This window comes from Nilaparvata lugens, chromosome 13, assembly GCF_014356525.2.
Source record: "Nilaparvata lugens isolate BPH chromosome 13, ASM1435652v1, whole genome shotgun sequence".
NCBI classification, from domain to species: domain Eukaryota; kingdom Metazoa; phylum Arthropoda; class Insecta; order Hemiptera; family Delphacidae; genus Nilaparvata; species Nilaparvata lugens.
Window position 1 is genome coordinate 25458350 of NC_052516.1, and position 17807 is coordinate 25476156.

Below are 17807 nucleotides of genomic sequence, written 5' to 3' on the forward strand. Positions count from 1 at the left end.
TGGGTCCAGCTTCCTTCTTCTATTTAGAGAATCCCTTGTTCTTATAGCTGAGATAAGTCCTCGTGTTATCCATGGTTTTATGCTCTTGATTCTCTTCTTTTGTCTGTAATGATGTGTATTGCTCTCCATATGTTTTTGTAGAATTTCTAGGAACTTTTCGTAAGCTGAGTCTGTGTTATTTGACTCAAAAACCTCCGTCCATTGTTCCACTCGCAGTCCTCTCCTCAAGCCGTTCAAGTTGACAGATTTACAGTTAGTTGAGAGTTGACAGTTAGTTGAGCTCTGTTCATCCCCATTTGTTCTGTCTAACTGATGTTCTTCCAGTCCAAGAATTGTAATGAAGTGGTCTGTGATACTCGAGTGATACACGATTGGATGGATTTTACTTTTACAGTTGGTCAACATATGATCCAAACAAGAAGACGTTCCCGCTGTTACTCTGGTAGCCTTTTTAATGCAGTTCTTCAAACCGTGTTCACTCAATAAGTCGTAATAATCATCAAGTTGATAATGCTGATGTGGCTGTAGCGTATTAATGTTGAAGTCTCCTGCGCAAATAATAAGTTGACCTCTCAGTCTACCAAGCACTGTTTCAAAGTCCTCTAAAAACTCTGTTATGCTGGCGTAGGAAGGTGATCTGTACACTGCTAATATATTATATCTCTCCTTTGATGTTTGAAGTCGTAGATGAAGAACGTTGGCCTGTCTGATATTTAGTTCTACCGATTGTACATTGAGATTTTCCTTTGCATATACAATTACTCCATCATTTTGAGTACGATTATTCAAAGAGTGAAAAATATTGTAGTCCTTCAGTTGCTTCTGTGTATAATCTCTTTTGATCCAGCATTCTGTTAGTATTATTATATCGAAATCATGGGACATATCCTGTAGTTGAATCATCAGGTCATCGAAGTTCTTCCTAATACTTCTGATATTGAGAGAAAATACAGTTATATTAGAGTGTTGAAGAGCAACGTGGAGTTGTTGTTTATCCTCAATCACACTGTCCTCTATCTCATCCACGGAATCAAGTTCATTTGCCACATCCAGCACGTTATTATTACTCATCATCATGCTTATTCATACGCACCCCTCCATGCTTGTTCTCCTCTATTTTCCTCTGCCATCTCATTATATATTTATCATCAAAGCTTAATGTGTTTTTTATAAGCAATGATATGAGATCATTCTCCGCTGTTGTTAGATAGTTGAAACTATGAGTGTGCCTACTGAGTGCTACAATCACATGACTTTCACTGTTATAGATCTCTAGATCCTTTGAATTTGTCCTCACTAGAATAACATTTCTATAAGTAAGACCTTGTGCTTCGTGTATCGTGTGAATTTTTATTGTTTTATCAATCCTGTCACCTAGTAACTCTTGAATAATTTTTTTCTCATTCTGCGTGTATGTTAATACAAGTGTTTCTGGATCAAGCTGTGGAAGACCGCCGTTAAAGATGGTCTTCCTAATTGAGCGAAGAGTTCCACTAGTTGTTTCAATTTTACCATAGAATTTGGATAGTGCGCAGCATACATCGATCGGACATCTTCTAGTTAAAGTCACTTTCCGTGTGGACTCACAAAAACTGAAGGATGAGACCATCTAACTTTCAGTCCACTCCTTTCGATGTAAGGAATCTGTTTAGAATCACCAAGTAGGAAAACTTCGGAGCATCCTGATAATTTCGCAATGAAACCAATGTAGCCAGCATGCATCAGTACAGCCTCATCTATAAAGACACGATGATATTTCTTGCCCACTCCATTTATAATGAAAGATGAAACGGTTCTGTAATCTGATCTTATTATCTTTCTACAGTAATCCTTACCGTACTTATGAATGACAGCCTCTCTGATGTCTTTGATTCCTGCTCTTGTTTGACTGAGAACTAAATCTATTCCTGGTTTATGCTGGTTCAGTATTTCAAACGTCTTTCCACACCCTGGCACACCATCTATCCACGTAATATTAGGAAGACTTGAAGCAGAAATGTCAATTGATGATATTTTCTGATACAGCTCACCGTTTAACATGAGTTGTGTATCTCTACTAACAAGAATGTATTTTTCTTTTGTTAAGAATCTTTTATTACTCTCGTTGAATTCCACGTAGGTTCCTTCGTTATCCAAGCAGAAGCCCATTCTATAACTTTTCCTAGTTGGCCATAGAAATGTTCTTAGATTATTATCATAAATATTCATCTCTTTACGCTTTATCTCTATTAGGTACGAATAAGAGCTCAATAAGTTTTTTTTTGTAATGTTAGTCAGAATTTCATAGTAAATAATAGAATTTATCTGATCATGTTGACTCAGAAGATTTCTGAGCTCCAGCATACTATTTATAAATTCATGTTTGGGTGGTTTTTCAGGTAAGTATCCCGTTGGACATGGTTTCTCATTGTTTTTCTCTTCTGGAATATTTAAAAATGTAAGATTATTTATACCCTTGTAGTAAAACACATATTTAATGTGTTTTGTTGCCAAGACAGTACTTAAGAGATCAATACAAGATACATCAGCCATGGTTCCAAAAAAATCAATTCCAACTGTCAGAGCTTGTTTATCTGAAGCCCATTCATCGATCATAGATAGTAATATTTCTAGATTGGAAAGCAAGTTACTATTATCTGTCAATAAAAACAAATTGAGTATTTTCAATGTCTCGTCGAATTTCACCGACGCATCAATTTGCTTTGTTTGTGAAAATATAGTAGTTAGACTATTGAAGTAATCAATGCTCATACATTTCCTATTTACTACGGTAGCAATGCCCTTGGAAATATTTACTTTTCCGTTTTTTACGCTGGCGAAGGAAATATTCAGGTCAGTGTAACCTCCAAAATTAAATACGAGTGATGTCCTACTTTTTGATCTTTGTTGAACTCTATATGTATAATTCAAATTACCTAAAATTTCATTAATATCCATCACAATATTTCCAGTCTGATTTATTATTTTTTGAGAACAATATATATTTTTAAACAATCCCATAATTAGTCTTTTCAATCAATTGCTGCAATGATTTCTGGTGGCTAGGACATTGTGGATCGTGAACTTTATGATTTGATGGCTTTTTGTTCTTCTTACAATTGCTACATATTGCTTCCTTGGCGGTATTTGGACAATCTTTAGTACTATGATCTTCAGCACAGTGACCGCAGACTTCACTTTCTTTTTTGCAATACTTTGAAACGTGACCAAAGCACTGGCACTTGAAGCACCGTTGAACCGAAATAAAGTCATTTAACCTGCAAGAAGTCATGTCGACAAAGACTCGTTTCCTATTTATTAGAATTCTTCTTATCTCGGGCTCACATTCAATGATCCAATGAACTACTTCCTTGTTCTTTGGTCCAACCTTGTAGAGAGGCTTACATCCGTTTAAAAATGATTCTTTTCCTAGTTCAGAGATAGCAAAGTTTTTGTTGAAAATACTCTCGGCTAGTTCCTCTTTGCTTAAATCACTAGGGACATCGTAAATTATTAAACGTGGCTTCCTATTCTGTGGTTCAACTATTTTCAAATTTTTCATATTTCCAGTCTTCAACGCCTCATTTTCAATGATTTTCTTCTTGTCCTCTTCCGAATTCAGAAAAATCATGAGGCCACCTCCTCTAACATTCACGGTCTTTTTAACTCTAATATCGTCTTTGTTTTTGATATTCTCCCGCAATACATTTTTAATAATTCTACTGTTTTCCACTTCGTTCAGGACTGGTTTGACTGGCTGCAACATAACTATATGCTCCTGTGGTTGTAGTTTCCTAACATTGTTCCCTGCAACTTTATTGTCCTTCAATTTTCCTGGCAACTGCACCATATCAGCATAGCTTAACATAGGCCTACTTTCACTTTGTTTCATAGTGTCTACCGCCTTATTTATATTTTTAAGGGACTCCTGAATACCCTTATTAGTGTTTCCGAGCCCTGCCGCTAGCTGTGAAATTGTCACTGACCTTGTTTCTAGTTTGACGATTGTTTCCGACAATTCATTAGTTATTGAAATAAATCTGTCGAAATCAGCCCTCAGAACTTTTCTTTTTTCAAATTCCGCTTCCGCCCATAGATTAAGTTCGTGCTTTATCTGCTTTAAAAGTTCATAATCCTTTGAAAATTCATTGCTGATTACCTTTGATGTAGATTGCTCTGCTGGTTTCTCCATTGTAGGGGACTCCTGGACCTGTCCTGAAGATGATGATTGCTCCTGCTCTTCTCCCACTTCCTCGAATTCCGGAATTAATCCATATGGCGCCCTGACCGGTGATCTCATACGTAACGTAACGGATGGATTCACTAGTCTATCAGCTATAACTCACTTTTGCAATAATCACAACACAATTGTTATTATGTTCCGCAGCTCTAAACAACGATGTTTACTACTCGGCGTCTCAATTAAGAATCAATATAGTAATCTAAACCTATCAAAGTATAGGTAATACTTGGATATTAGTGTCTATTTAGGCAGGGGTATATTTTATGTTGATTTTCTGAGTGGAGGGTTGTTTGTTATATTCAACAAGTACCGGTAAAGATATAAGTAGCCTACAAGGGTCTGTCGATGAATTTTATATAATATTATTCCCATTCAGTGTAATGGGACTATTCATACTTGCTTGGTTGGGCTGAGTGGGAATAGTCCAATCAGAACTCATGAAAATCATATTTTCACTGATACTGATATAGGCCTATGTGAAAATCCAGCTTTATTCTATAAGCTGAAATTATGTCCCACTTGTCCAAGAAAATTGAGTTTGTTTTTTCTAGTCAAAAACGGAAATGCTGAAGTTAGTTAGACATTATTTGAAGGAATTGGATGGAAAATTTTCAATTACGAGCAGTTAAAAGGTAGGAATAGAACACCAACGTCGTTAAACAATAAACGAAAAATTGAAGTGTAATTTTATTCTGTATCAGTGTTGAACTGAGCATCATCCCAGTGATTCAAGTTGAAAATTTAATGGATTCTATAATAGTTCAATCCTAGTGGAACAGACTTAAATAAAATTGAAGAAGACGAGGAATCATAAGATGTATGCAGGAATGTTGGTTATTTCCAATGATGTAAGTACATAACTTTATTAAGTACTGGTACCGTAATCTACTAACTCATAACTTTTATTGGAAAAAACTATAAAAAAAACAATGAATACATTGCAATTAACTTTACACTGCTTGGGTTCAAAAGCCAAAAGGGGTGTGAATTTCATTTTGTCTTTTTATATGAGACTTCTTACTTTTTCATCTAAAATGTTTTATTTTTATTTTAAATAATTCAATATTTTATTATAATCAATGCATTCTCTTCTTCATGTTGTTACTTCTTCCAAGCTCATCAACTACTAATTCTAGGAGCTATTTTATGAAGAAATTAATTTAAAATTTAAATGAAAAGATTTTAATTTAAATTTTAATGTTAATGGTAAAGCGTTGAGTGATCTTGAATCACTTTTACTAAGGAAATAAGGATAGGCCTATGACATTTTATGTTTTAATTAACCAACATTTCTAAAATAAAATGCAATAAGTTTTATTCAGAGTTGTAATAGGTGAGAATCTAAACAAATTGAGTATACTCTTGATGAATAGATCAACTATTACAGCATCAACACCTGCAATACAACATGAAAAATATGAATTATTTTTTATTGTTTTTTTTAAGAGTACTACCCCAGTCATGAATAATTATTATTACCGTCTTGAAGTTTCAAGTTCCACTAGAAATAGCAAATCGTACTCATGATATAAATATCAGTATATTAATAGTAATTGCCTTTATTAATTTAATATACAACAGTTTGTTTGTAAATCCGGACGGATTTTATCCATGTGGCGAATGCCAATATAATGACATTATTATCTTACATTGTAATACTTATAGAAAAATATTTCTGTAACAAATTGTTGATTATTTGATTAATATAAAGACAATTACTACGGTACTACTATTTATATCTCAACCAGTATTTCAAGTTTGAATTATTTGATATCCTATACTATTTAACGAGCAGCTTCTGTTTATATGTTTATATCTTCAGATGTTTATATGTTTGTATTTCACCGGATCTCGAGAACGCCTCTAACGATTCTCACGAAATTCAGAACATAGGTTTATAATATAAAGATTTGATTGCACTAGGTCTCATCCCTGGGAAAACTCGCTGAAGGACATTAAAAAGATATTTATTATTCATTCTTGGGAAAACAGCTGATAATAATTATTTCGTCGTCTGTTGGTGATGGAAGTGAGTGAGCGAGTACATGTGTGTGGGACTGTGTCAAAATTATGACTCAGCTGTTGAACTTTTGTAATCATTCAATGAGGTACTTAGTGCCGGTTGCAAAAAAGCCGGGTTATTTTCAATCCTGATTAATTACAGTATATCTATCTTTTTGAAATGGTCTTCTCTTATTTGGCTCACGTGAAGTTAAACAGGATTAAAATTTAACCAGCTTTTGTGCAACTGGGCCTTTTTGTGGGGAATTTTTGCATTCCTCTGGATATTAATCTCAATTTACTGTGATTAGATAGAACATTTCTGTATGAATGTTATCATAATTTCTTCTTTCGTAATAAATTTTGTATGCTTTTGTACTCCAGAGCGAAGCTTGGTCCCCTATATTATATTTTATTTGTGATTCCTGTAAGTGTTCTAGGTATGATATATATAGGATGAATAGGAAATATTTGTAAAATATATCATCGAAGAAATGCTGTGGTTCGTTCATGTTTGGGAGCAGAATATTATAAAATTAGAATCAAAACTTTTGTTGAATATAATGTAAATGACCTACAGTCTACAATAATAGCTGAGACAACTTTACACGGATTCGAACGAGCAACAATTCACAGAAGTCATAAAATATTTCTACCTTTTCCCCCTTCTTCTTTCTCTTCTTTTTCCTCCTCCTTTTCTACTTTCTCTTCTCCTTCCTCCTCTTCTTCTTCATCTACTTCTCCTTCCTTCTCCTCTTCTTCTTCCTCCTTTTTCTCTTCCTTCTCTTTCACTTGTTCACCTTCTCCTACCACCTTCTTCTCCACTTTTCCACCCGTCATCAACCTATTTTCCTTCCTCTTCTCCTTCCACCCTTTCACCCCCACTTTGGCACACGGCAATTCGCAACACCACACGACATTTGTCAATCACTCTTTCTCCGGTTTTGTTTTGCAATTTATTCGCGGATAACTCAATGTTTGCACAAACTTCCCGACGAGCACTAGTATAACATCTCCATTCCTTCCACATGTTACACATCCACTTATCACTCTTCTTCTCCTCCTCCGCCAATCATTCGCCTTCTCCCTCCCCCCTTTTCGTTCAATTCTCATCCCCTTCTCTATAAAAATCTCCCACACTATATATTCTTCTTTTCCATTCATCTCCCAGTCCCGAATTTCTGTTCTCACTTGTCACGTGCTTCGCAAATTGTAGCAAAGTTAGGATGAAGGAGTTTGGTTCAAATCATTCAGCAAATAAGCAGTATCACCCTTTATGTTGTGATAAGACAGGTAGCAGTGATAACCAGTAGTCTCAATCCAGGTAGGTCTGATTTAAATTTTGATTCACTACCGATATAAAATAAATGGAAAAATGCTTTCATGGCAGATAAATTAATTTGAATTTGGAAAAATACTTTCTGTTTCTGTGTTGTAGTTGAGAGTAATGTTGTGGAATACAGTACGATTTATATAATATTCTTAAACAATTATTGTCACAACCATTTTTTTTTTTTTTTTTTTTTTTAGTAAAATTTTTCAATAATTTTGAAGTTTTGTACCAAGAAAATTGTAATTTACCTACTACCTAGTCCAAATCAAGCTGCGAAGTCAAAAATTGTGTCACAGACACTCCCTTCATATGTCATTGTCAAAAGATCAATTGTTGCAGCAATGAAAATTTCACCCCTACATTGAAGCTGTTATAACAATAAAAGGAAAACTTGGAATAGTGAAAAAATACATTATTTCAAAGAGAATTCAATGCTCTACAAAACTACGATAAGCATCAGTTCTTATGATGCATTGTTGGAGAGGTATAAAAGCCCTGAAAGAGCAAAACATTGGATAAAAACCTGTTATTTTAACAACTACACACCTTCAAGAGCGAATATCTCGGGAACTGTTGGGAATATCACAAAATTCCACAAAACAAAAAGTGTAGAGAATTCATCAAGCTTTATTTTTGAATAATTAGTTATATTGGTTGAATGCATTGTTCTCAAGATATGAGCGTGGAAGCAAAACGCTGAAAAATGCCATTTTTAAACCACCCTCATCCCCTTAGCATATGAGTTAGGAATGGGGAGTTTTGATATGCTCTCCTCCTAACTAGTCTCAAAAAAGCTGCAAAGTCGAAAATTCTTTTTGAAACATTCCCTCCAAATTCCTTTGTCAATTGGTCTATTGTTGCAAAAATGGAGATTTCCTTAAAACTGTAGGAATTATCACAGATACAAGCCAAATCTGATATATAATATTCTAAGACAATTGTCTTGACCATTTTTTTAGAAGAATTTTTCAATAATTTTGAAGTTTTTTACCAAGAAAATTGTAATTTAACTGCAGGAATTATCACAGATACAAGCCACATCAAACGTTACGTCTGTGGTAATATTAATAGAAGTAGAAGAGTTATTCACTAGAAAACCATAATAAGATTGTTCAAATAGGCTGTTTTTTAACCACTGTTGTATTATAAATTATTTTTTGCACAGAGCTCACTAGTTTTGGAAAATCCTGTTAGATCATCCATTGCTCTTTCTCATCCAATTAAAATATTTAAATAAAAAGCTAATAAAACCTGCACATATATAGGAACTCTGACCTTTTTGCTTTATATCATCCTTATTTAAAGAGTTTGACAAATTTACGACAGAACTTGAGTTTGTGGCCTAGGCCCGACTTAACATTAAACACTGGTGTGCCTTTTGAATGCTTGCTACCATCGGACTTCCCGATGAGTTACTATCATCAATTTTGGAAACGTCGCCTAATATACCAAATAATAATTATAACATAACAATTTATCAATATTATGATATACCGGTGTAGATAAAATTCAACAACTTTGTTGAATGAGTCCATGTGCGGAAAGAAGAAATTTTCTAAGAAAAACCATATTCATTGTTATTTTTTGCATCAATGAAAACAAGCCATTCAAGTAAGTCAATAGTAACACACAATAAGCTTCGGTTGACGTGTGAGGTTCTTTGAACCTTTGAATCCTTGAAGTCAAAAGTAATTTCAAAAGTTTCATTGTATTATTATATTGCATTTTCATTGTTCTCTTTTGTTTTGAGTGTATTGGATGTTTCGTATTATTGTACAATTATTTATGAATTGGTGGATTGAATATAAATTATTGTTAATCAAGATGAGGCTGGTAACATTTGAATAAATCTACTTTTTCAATTTAATTCAACTTATCCTTCATGATCTCTAAAAGTTTTGTTTATTCTGCAAGATATAGTTTTTCGTTTCAATTATAAATACATGTATTCATTAGCATTTGAACAATAATAAATTATCATATTTTCTTGAGTGCTAAGAATGAATCATAGGTACCATTCCTGAGTTTTGACAGATAGGAATAAAGGTAACTTACAAAAATGTAAGTCTATTCCACATGGATGGTATCATAGAGAAACAATAGCATAAGTAGATATCCCATGTTATAGGGCGTGTATGTTGCAACTTTTACTGTTATCTCAAGCCGATAGTCCACGTAGTTCTTCCCCGTGAAGCTTTATGACGCTGGTAGTCTCTCATATTGTGCCGTTCATACACTCTTACCCGGTCAAAACGGTAAAAATCGATAATAATCAACAGTAATCGGCTTGAGATAACAGTAAAAGTTGCGACATAAACGCCCTATACCATGGGATAATCTATTTACTCTATTGTTTCTCTATGATAGTATGCACCCTTTCAACAACTGCTTATCAGAATATTGAGACATCCAATAATATATTGACATATTTTTTTACTTTCTATATTCTTAACTTTTTTCACCCTTCAGGTTCCTTATCAAAGTTGTCAAAAATATCGGATAAAAAGACGACACAGAACTATACAGAAAAGGTTTTGGTAGGAGTTCAGGAGGAGGTGAATGGGGGAAGAAGAAGAAGAAGAGAAGAAGAAGAAGAGGAAGAAGAAGAAGAAAGACAGATAAAGGAGAAGAAAGTTCACAGTTCGGAGAATCGCTATTTCAATCATAGTACCTACCTAAGTTACATGTATTCGCCAGACATATGATGACATAATATTTTGGAGAAGTTCTCCACACGCGAAGCAACCACTCTGTCCAAAATTCGACACGTTTCCTATGTCAATGTCAAACTTATAATGGCAAATACTCAAGTATTACAATATTAGATCCTATCGGTCTTGGACTTATACCCCATTCTGTGCCAGAAATTCATCTGGAAATATTCGCGCATACTGTGTTGTACGTCCACCTTCACTTCTACTACTTATACTATTATATTCTTCCTATCATCAGCATCACACTCTGCTCATGGATTGAGTTCTATTTTCTTGGATTGGTAATATTATTTTAATAGATATTCTACTGATTTAGGAACCTCCTACTAGAAAGTAGGTCTTTCCATCAACATTTTTCATGATTTCTTGCATTCTTAGAATAGCCATAGCTTACATACAAAGAATAACATTCTTGAATTCTTAGAATTTTATTGAATCAGTCTATATATTAAATAATGAAAGTTCAAAATATTCAGAAATATAAATAATAAAAACTTGTAGTACCCTTTTTATTCTTTATTCATTTATACAATATAAGTACATTATCAAAATGATAGGGAGAGGAAAAATATATATGGTAACCTTGTGCTATTCCTCTCCCAAATTTAGATAACACATAGTCTGGAATAGGTTAAGTCTTGTAGTTCTTCAATTCACAAAATATTCAGTCCTTAAGTATTTTCACAAAGTAGATTTTCAAACTTAGATGCTTCAAAACTAAACATTGAAGAAATATTTCACATTATTATAACTAAAAACAATTGGCCATTTTCAAGTTAAAGTGGGTCGAAACTAGTCGTTGAAATGTTTTAAAGTTTTAGAATGTTTCAAATAAAATGGGTACTACAAGTTTTATATTGTTTTTTTTTCAATTTTAATAAAGTAGCCCATGAAGTGATTTCAGAAATATAATTATCCTAACAATAAATACAGTAGTTATAAATATTTATAATATCATACATGAAATTTTATGAGTTTTGAATGCACCTATGTGAGATTTACGTTAAAGAGTTGGCAGAAATGATAGGGCGACATAGTTGCCAATTCTCTTTTCCACCGTCTTCTATAGTAGTTTCATATGACTCGTATAGATTATAGATACAGATTCATTTAAAGATTACCATTTATGTCTCACATTTTTCTTGAAGTTTTTGTTTGAATTGTGTGTTTTTTAGAAATTAATAAATTTCACTTCGAAATGTATGAGCTCTGCAGTAGCCTATACTCTTTGAACATCACCAACGGAATTTTATTCGAAATTCGGCTGGTACCGTAGATGATGGGAATTTTAATAAAATATTCCATACATCATGGTATATATACTCAATTTTCTCTATAGGGCTATCGAAATCATAGAAACACCCAATAAAAGTTTTCAATTAGCCTTTTTTATCCAATCAAATCACATCTAGTTTCAACTCATTACAGCCATTTTCAATTTAAGAGTAGACCTACTTGATAACTCTTATTGTGTTTTAATGTACACCCTTTGCCGGTGTTTTTGCCTCACCTACTATAATACTATAATCACTATAAAAGTAATATCTTCGGCTCTACTAAGAATATTCTTAGTATTCGGCTCTACTAAGAACTTCATACACTTATCACGTGTAGTTTGAAACAAAATTATCATAATCTTTGTTCAACATACATCTTTTACTCTATCATTTTCTCTCTTAATGTGTTCTTATTTCCTTATCTTTTATCCTACCATTATCACTACCTACAATTTGCTAAATCATAACTATGTTTTCTATCAGTTTCAAATCTAGTCAAAACTATATCAGTTTTAGAACTAAAATAATTCAGAAGTTTTTTAGAGTCCCTCCATGTGTTTCATGATTGTCTTCCAACGATCTATAATATTCTAACGTTAGTATTATATAGATTTTTGTTCTCTTCTATGGGTAAGGACTATTCTACACGCTATAACGTGCTTTAAACTGTTGCTGGCTCGTTCTAATATGCTTCTAGGTGTAAGTTTAAGGTGTGTTTGGTCAATAAAATAAGTTATCGAGTTAACAGCCGTCTATTCCCATGGCTTTCGCTGCTTATCATCATAGCAAACCCTAGCATACTATCATTATTCATGGTGATAGTCATGACACTAATAATAAACCAGAATAATTTATGAACTAACTACAAAATATACGTTTTCTCACTCCAAAATGCCAAGCGCACCTTATTGGTTATCACAAAAATAGCACTTCATCGCACAAAAGAAGAATCTATAAGGTTTAGATCAAACTTTATAAAATTTATAAATCAAGTTATATAAAATTTTATAAATCAAACTTAATAATTTTATAAAGTTTTTTCCGGTAATTCTTCAAAATTATATTTTTAATACGTGAATATTTCCTATTTTAGTTATAATAATGTGAAATATTCCTTCTATGTTTAGTTTTGAAGCATCTTAATTTGAAAATCTACTTTGTAAAAATACTTAAGGACTGAAAATTTTGTGAATTGAAGAGCTACAAGACTTGACCCATTTCGAACTATGTGTTATCTAAATTTGGGAGAGGAATAGTACAAGCTTACCTTATTTTTCCTCTCCCTATCATTTTGTTAATGTACTTATTGTATAAATGAATAAATGAATCTTAAAATACATATACAGTAATACAGTATATATGAAACAGAGGTACCTATTAATTATAACAAATGAAGTACCGGTATTGACTTAATAAATATCTTATATGAGAACATCAGAACAAAATATTGGCTTGTTATAAATACACAGTGAAGATTACCGGAATATTCATTTATTATAAGTTGAATAATTTAAATTCAAAGTTGAATAATTATTTCATTCTTGATGAGCTATTGAATATGTTACATTATCTCGATGTGAAATACTAAGCTTATTCAGAAATCAAGGATCGTATAGTCTCAGAGAGAAGATAGAAATTAAAACACACTTTATTCGCTTATCCATGATTATTGTCAGTTATTCCACAAAACTTCATTTAATACAGGAAGAAGTTAACAATAATCGTTGAATCTTTTTTTTCTAGATCTTCATGGATTATTTCTACTCAACTAGGTCCTACAGATTCAGGTGGGCTCCGAACCAACGACATATAAATCAGCACCTGTTGGTTTTTCAGGTGATGGAACCGAGAGTTCACTTCAGAGAGGCTTGCAAGAAGACCAAAGAGGACAGAGAGAGGGAAAGAGAGAGAGGCAAGACGGCACCCTCTATCAAATTCGAGACTTTGGCCAAAGCGTTACAAGTTTCAGTCACTTCTGCCAGAAGAGCAGAGGCTAGATCTATCTCTGGTAAGTTAATTAGTATTCATTAATTTATAACATTATATTATGATTCAATTTTCCACTCATATTATATAATTTAATTCATATTATATCATTTTTTCCATATAAGCCTATTCTTACTTATATTTTACACTATTCACTCATTATTGAACATTTAATTAATTGAAATTGAAATTATCTTTATTCTTCTTCTTAGAAAGTACAAACAGAATACAATATACATATAGGTACAAAACTTGGAGAAGGTTTCTCACATGGGCAAAGCCATTAATGAGTTTTTATAATTACTAGCCGTCAGGCTCGCTTCACTCGTCATATACGTATAGCCAGGGGGCTCCACCCCCTGGACCCCCGACTGGATCGTCCAAAAATGAGATCAGCGGGCTCGCTTCGCCTGCATTTTTCATTAGAGCATGCTTCATTTCATCAGAAAGTCAAAGTACTGAGAAAACACAGAAAAGCTGAGAAAAACTTTGGAAAAACGCTGATTTTGGGCGTAACTTTGATGAAATATTAAAGTCACCTCATCACAACATTTTTAGACCCTAGCTAAACCTCTGTACCAAATTTGAACATTTTCTGTCTATTACTTGATGAAAGAATTAAGAAAACGCAAAAAACTGCTAATTTTGGGTGTATCTTTGGCTTTATTTCAAATTCCTTCTAACACAACATTATTACACCCTAGCTGATCAAAATTTGAACATTTTCTGTTCATTTGTTCTCGATAAAGCTGAGAAAACGCTGGAAATACGCAGATTTGGGACGTATCTTTTGAAATTTTTCCAAATCCGTTCTTAGTGCGCCTCTAAAGGGCCAATACCTACCAAATTTGAACGTTTTTGGTCCGGTAGATTTTTAGTTCTGCGAGTGAGTGAGTGAGTCAGTCAGTCAGTAAGTGCCCCATGAGTGCCATTTCGCTTATATATATATATATATATATAATATATATATATATATAATATATATATATATATATATATATATATATATATATAGATTGACAATATTTCACTTTTTATTCGAGCATTGCATTGCAGTTTTGTATGGCTACATCATTCACATGCATTTTCATACCTACCGTATGGTATTTCAAAAGTAGTGTTGATAATGTGACTATTCAGCCACAAACTGCAGTCAATTAGGCATACTAACGATTTAACTTCTCAGTAGTCTACATATTCCAAAATTCATATTTTTATGAATGATGGAATATATGATATACCTACGTCTTAAAAAAGCATGGCAATGAGAAGTTTCTTGAAATTGGAAGTACACTTGAAACTCCCTTGACGGTTGAAGTTCTCGTCTTTTTGTGAGATACGTACGGTACTGAAAAGCAGAGAAATATTGATATTTGCTATGGCATCATTAATTAAGAACGAAAAAATGATAAGTGATTAATTCATTCTTCATACGGTATCTATTCTTAACCATATTTATAAACTCATATTTACTTTTAACATTGAAGTAGAAAAGAAAATTAACTAGATCTTGTTTACCGCGGATAAATGAATGTAAAATTGAATGAGGAGTTTGGTAGGTGTTTTGCCGTAAAAACCAGGAGATATGGTGTGAACGGCAATTAAATTCCGTGTGCAAAACCTGTACAAAACATCTGGTGAGTATCATAAGGTTTATTACACGCAAGTTTCTCACTTCTCTCTAACTTTCTCTCTCTCATCCTTCTAGCTCTTTTCCCTTCTATCCTTTCTACCACACACTCTTCAACTCTCCCACTCACTCTATCACTGTCTCTTTCACTCTCTCCCTCTGTCTATCACTGCTTCGTTCATTTTCTCCGTCATTTTGTTCCCCTCTAATTTCTCACCCATCAACAACTCAAGTCAACGGCACCTAGAATATTTTATTGTTTTCCCAGTTCCTACTTTTTAAAGTACTGCGATGCCAAACAAACTAATCACCAAACGTTTTTCCTTCAGTTTTCCACTGTTTTCAGACAGTATTTCCACCTTTTCCTCCAGGTTTTCCATAGTTTTCACAGTGTTCCCCCTTCGTTGTTTTCCTAGTTAGATACCAACACAAAAATCAAACATCAGAACTTTGGTTGCAAGGAGTCAGGGATTTTGTGAGTTCAGTACGTTAGTCTGTAGCTGTAAGGACAATTTGTTTTCTCAGTTTTTGATTTGAGCTTGTTTGTGATAGTACAGTTTGTTATACAATCGTATGATATTCTTTTAAGCTTTAATAGGATCTTCCATAGTTAGCAACAGATTTACAAAGTGTTGATTTGTAATTGAAACTCCATTATAACAAGCAGGACTTATTTCCGGTGACAAACTATTTCCAATCAAAATTTGAATCAATTCATGATTATTATTTTAGAATTTTTCACTATAAAACACAGTGCAGGTGAATACAACCATTAAAAAGGTAGGCAGGATAACTCATTATTAGGAACGTTCTACAACATTTTCAATGTGAAAATATACGCGTTGCAGTGAATATATTTTATCATTACCCCACATGAATACTGTGGTCTATTCTTCGAGGCAGAGAATATTATTTCAGCTTGCAGTGACGGTTTTGCATCAAGACAGTGTTGAATTTTCCTTATCATTTTACAACATGAGCCATTAGATTCCGTATGAACATCATAATATAGTTATAGTCTGCTAGTTGCAAAAATAATTTTGTTAAACACAGTCGATTTAAATAAGAAAGAAAGTGTTATTTATTGCTGAAAATATACAAAAATTCAATAAAAGTATTTGTGATGTGGAAATGCAGAAAAATGCAGATCCATCTTTAAAAAAAGCAGTAAGATCAATATCGGCAATGAAATGGAGAGACCAGAAATCCCCATGGCAGAAACCTGGTGAGTTTTTCTATTATTTTTTCTTTCTAAATAATCAAATTATTCAACATGAATTGTCAATTCATCGGATTGTGTCAAAAAAATGGACCCATGTCTACCCCATGCTACCTCGGGCTATCAATTCAGCCCCGATAAAACAATACTGGAAAAGGTTGCATACCTAATGACCCTTTTTCGGTTGCCTATTGTCATTTATGAGTTGTAAAATTTCTTCCTGGTGGTTCGGAACACACCTAAAGCTCTAGATCAACTCATCTGTCATCATCATCCTTCACATTACCCACGCACAAAAGACTAGAGCATAATATGAGGTCATCATCCTTAAAAAAATAATACGAATACATTCCAAAGATGCTTTTATAGAGTATTGTATACTCACTATTGAGTATTGTATTATATAGTATTGTACTTGCTACTCAAATTATTCACCTTCCAGGAGGGGGAGCCCACCCCCGCTACTCATAGACGCACTTCCTCCCACCCTAAATTAAGGAAAATTCGGCTTCTACCCCTCTCCTTTATGAAAAAAATGTCGTCTGTAGTAATTTAAAACACCGCAAAGCGTTTTTGGACCCCCTCTCCAGGATTTGATTCTGGGACCCTACCCCCCAAAGAATTCCAAGGAAGCCGTCTGCGTACCCGTCCATCCCTGTTGGTACACCTGCTTCCAGGAAACTTATAATGAATAATAAGAACTGTCTACTAAAAAAATAAGATCTCCAAATCAAGTAACAAATAATAATTTTTACCAATCATAAAAAGCCAGTTGATTAATTTCTTCAACAATCTCCTTGACCTATTTATTGCTGGTTTAAAAGATTTGGGAGATTCTATTGAACTTCACGCAATGAAAAACTAATTTATGATCAAATCTGTGACCAATTGGTGGAAAATCTTGTTACCAGCCTATTGATCATCCTTTGAAAAGTCTCTTTTGTCAAAAGTGGTTTAGAATCGAGGTTTATGAGATCGACAACAATGCAGCCTTTTACACAAATTCATGCCGATTTTGCATGTCAAAATTCATCAGCTGTAATCGAGCTTTAGTCTGAAGAGGTGTGATTTTCAGTTATCAGTGGTTATTTCGTCAACTACCGTACTTCATCGTATCCTGAACAGGTCATAAAGGAGCTCATAAAATTCGAGTACGTGTTTAATCTATATTGATATTTTTCAAATTATTTTTTTATATTTATTAATTATTCATATTATATAATAATATATTACATATATTTATTAATTATTCTTTATTTTCATTACTCTTTCATATTTCCAAATACAGTAATTAGCCCTATTTTTCTAATAGGCTACCCCACTTGACTCTTGTCATAGGCTTAGTGGGTGACTTCAGTTCTACCTACTTATTGATTCTCGATGTCAGTTTACTGGTTTGTTTGTACGTTAGATGATAACTTTCGA

General features: G+C 33.4%; 1 protein-coding gene across 5 annotated transcripts in view; it reads left to right on the forward strand.

Annotated features, from left to right (window-relative positions):
• The first annotated feature begins 4807 nt into the window (after positions 1-4807).
• LOC111054807 (inactive ubiquitin carboxyl-terminal hydrolase MINDY-4B) overlaps positions 4808-17807 on the forward strand; it is a 63886-nt gene continuing 50886 nt past the window's right edge. Inside the window, exons 1-2 of one of the 5 annotated variants that reach the window (XM_039440128.1) lie at positions 4808-5070; positions 13384-13555. In XM_039440128.1, the coding sequence (XP_039296062.1) occupies positions 5038-5070; positions 13384-13555 (205 nt within the window). In that variant the 5' untranslated portion in view covers positions 4808-5037. Of the gene's footprint in view, positions 5071-7411; positions 7548-10410; positions 10455-13383; positions 13556-15463; positions 16389-17480; positions 17534-17807 lie in introns of those variants that run through there. The other 4 variants (XM_039440129.1, XM_039440130.1, XM_039440135.1 and 1 more) reach the window with 4 other exon arrangements.